At 24.3% G+C, this 1,196-nt stretch overlaps 1 protein-coding gene across 1 annotated transcript; it reads left to right on the forward strand.

The window, feature by feature from the left end:
* The first annotated feature begins 204 nt into the window (after positions 1-204).
* Chro.70312 (hypothetical protein) lies at positions 205-1,176 on the forward strand. The annotated part of the gene is made up of 1 exon (XM_659853.1): positions 205-1,176. One exon carries the CDS (start codon positions 205-207, stop codon positions 1,174-1,176), a length of 972 nt encoding a protein of 323 aa, XP_664945.1.
* The last annotated feature ends 20 nt before the right edge of the window (positions 1,177-1,196 follow it).

Raw genomic sequence — 1,196 nt, forward strand, 5'->3', positions numbered from 1 at the left:
TGGTTTATAAAAGTTAAATTTATTATTCAAAATGAGAATGTGGAGTCAAAATTAATTTTCGAAAATGAAATAAATAACTTTCTTTTCGAATTAACTTCACTTATAAAAAAAACAAATATAAACTCTAAATTATTATTTCTATCTAAAATTAATGTCTTTGAAATCTACTTATTATTCTTTGAAGATTTCAGAATAACTAAAATTATGACCAATTTTTCTAAAGACAAGAATAATAGAATTTACATTATTTTAAAGGAATCGCTTGATTTATTGTACAGTTATTTAGGATTTAATAAAGGTTATAGTGATCAAAGTTTTCATGAATTACTTTCCATAGAATATTGGAAAAATAAGCAGCTACAAATAAACTATGATTTAATTTTAGACGAAGACTTGGATTGTTTAAAAAATATCGAAAGCGATAAATCTTTAAATGAGTTTGAAGACATTCCTATACCTATTAACAAAAAGTTAAGTAATTCTAAACATAATGAAAAAAATAAACTATGTAAGCTTGAAGAAAGCAACCACACAAAATCAATTCAAAATACTAAGACCTTTGTAAAGTTTGAAATATGTGAACCAATAAATAAAGGTCAAGAGGTTTATTTGAGCTTTATTCATGAAATTGGTTTAATTGAGCTTGAAATTTTATTTAACAGTGTTTACGAAATAAAAGAGTTAATTTTTCTTCAAGATTTAGATCTGAAATTGTTAAAAGAGTTATTTAATGCTGTTTTATATCTATTTAATCCATGTTGGACATTTACCTTGTCTTCCAAAACTGATATATTTGACAAAGAGAAGATATCTAAAAAGATGTATATTTCTTTGAGTGAGTTTGTAAGCAATTTGAAGCTATCATTAAGAAGCACTGAACAGAGGGAAATGCTAATTATTAATATCGGGTTATTTATTTCTAATGTTCTTTATTACTCAGCTCAGATTACTAATAAAGAGACATATTATTTAAACAAATCTACTCCAAGATGGATGGATATTGCAAAAACCTACACGGATGGCTTGATATTTTTAATTGAAAGTAAATATTTGTTAACAAGCGATTTTCTTGATACAAAGTCATTAACTCCATTTTCTGGTATAGAAAGTTTATTAAATTTAAATGTACTAAAAATAGAGCATATTGAAACACTAAATGATGCTTTTCATATTTAGAAATAGCTAAAAAGGTAAAA

The sequence above is a fragment of the Cryptosporidium hominis genome, assembly GCF_000006425.1.
Source record: "Cryptosporidium hominis TU502 chromosome 7 CHRO017074, whole genome shotgun sequence".
Lineage (NCBI taxonomy): Eukaryota > Apicomplexa > Conoidasida > Eucoccidiorida > Cryptosporidiidae > Cryptosporidium > Cryptosporidium hominis.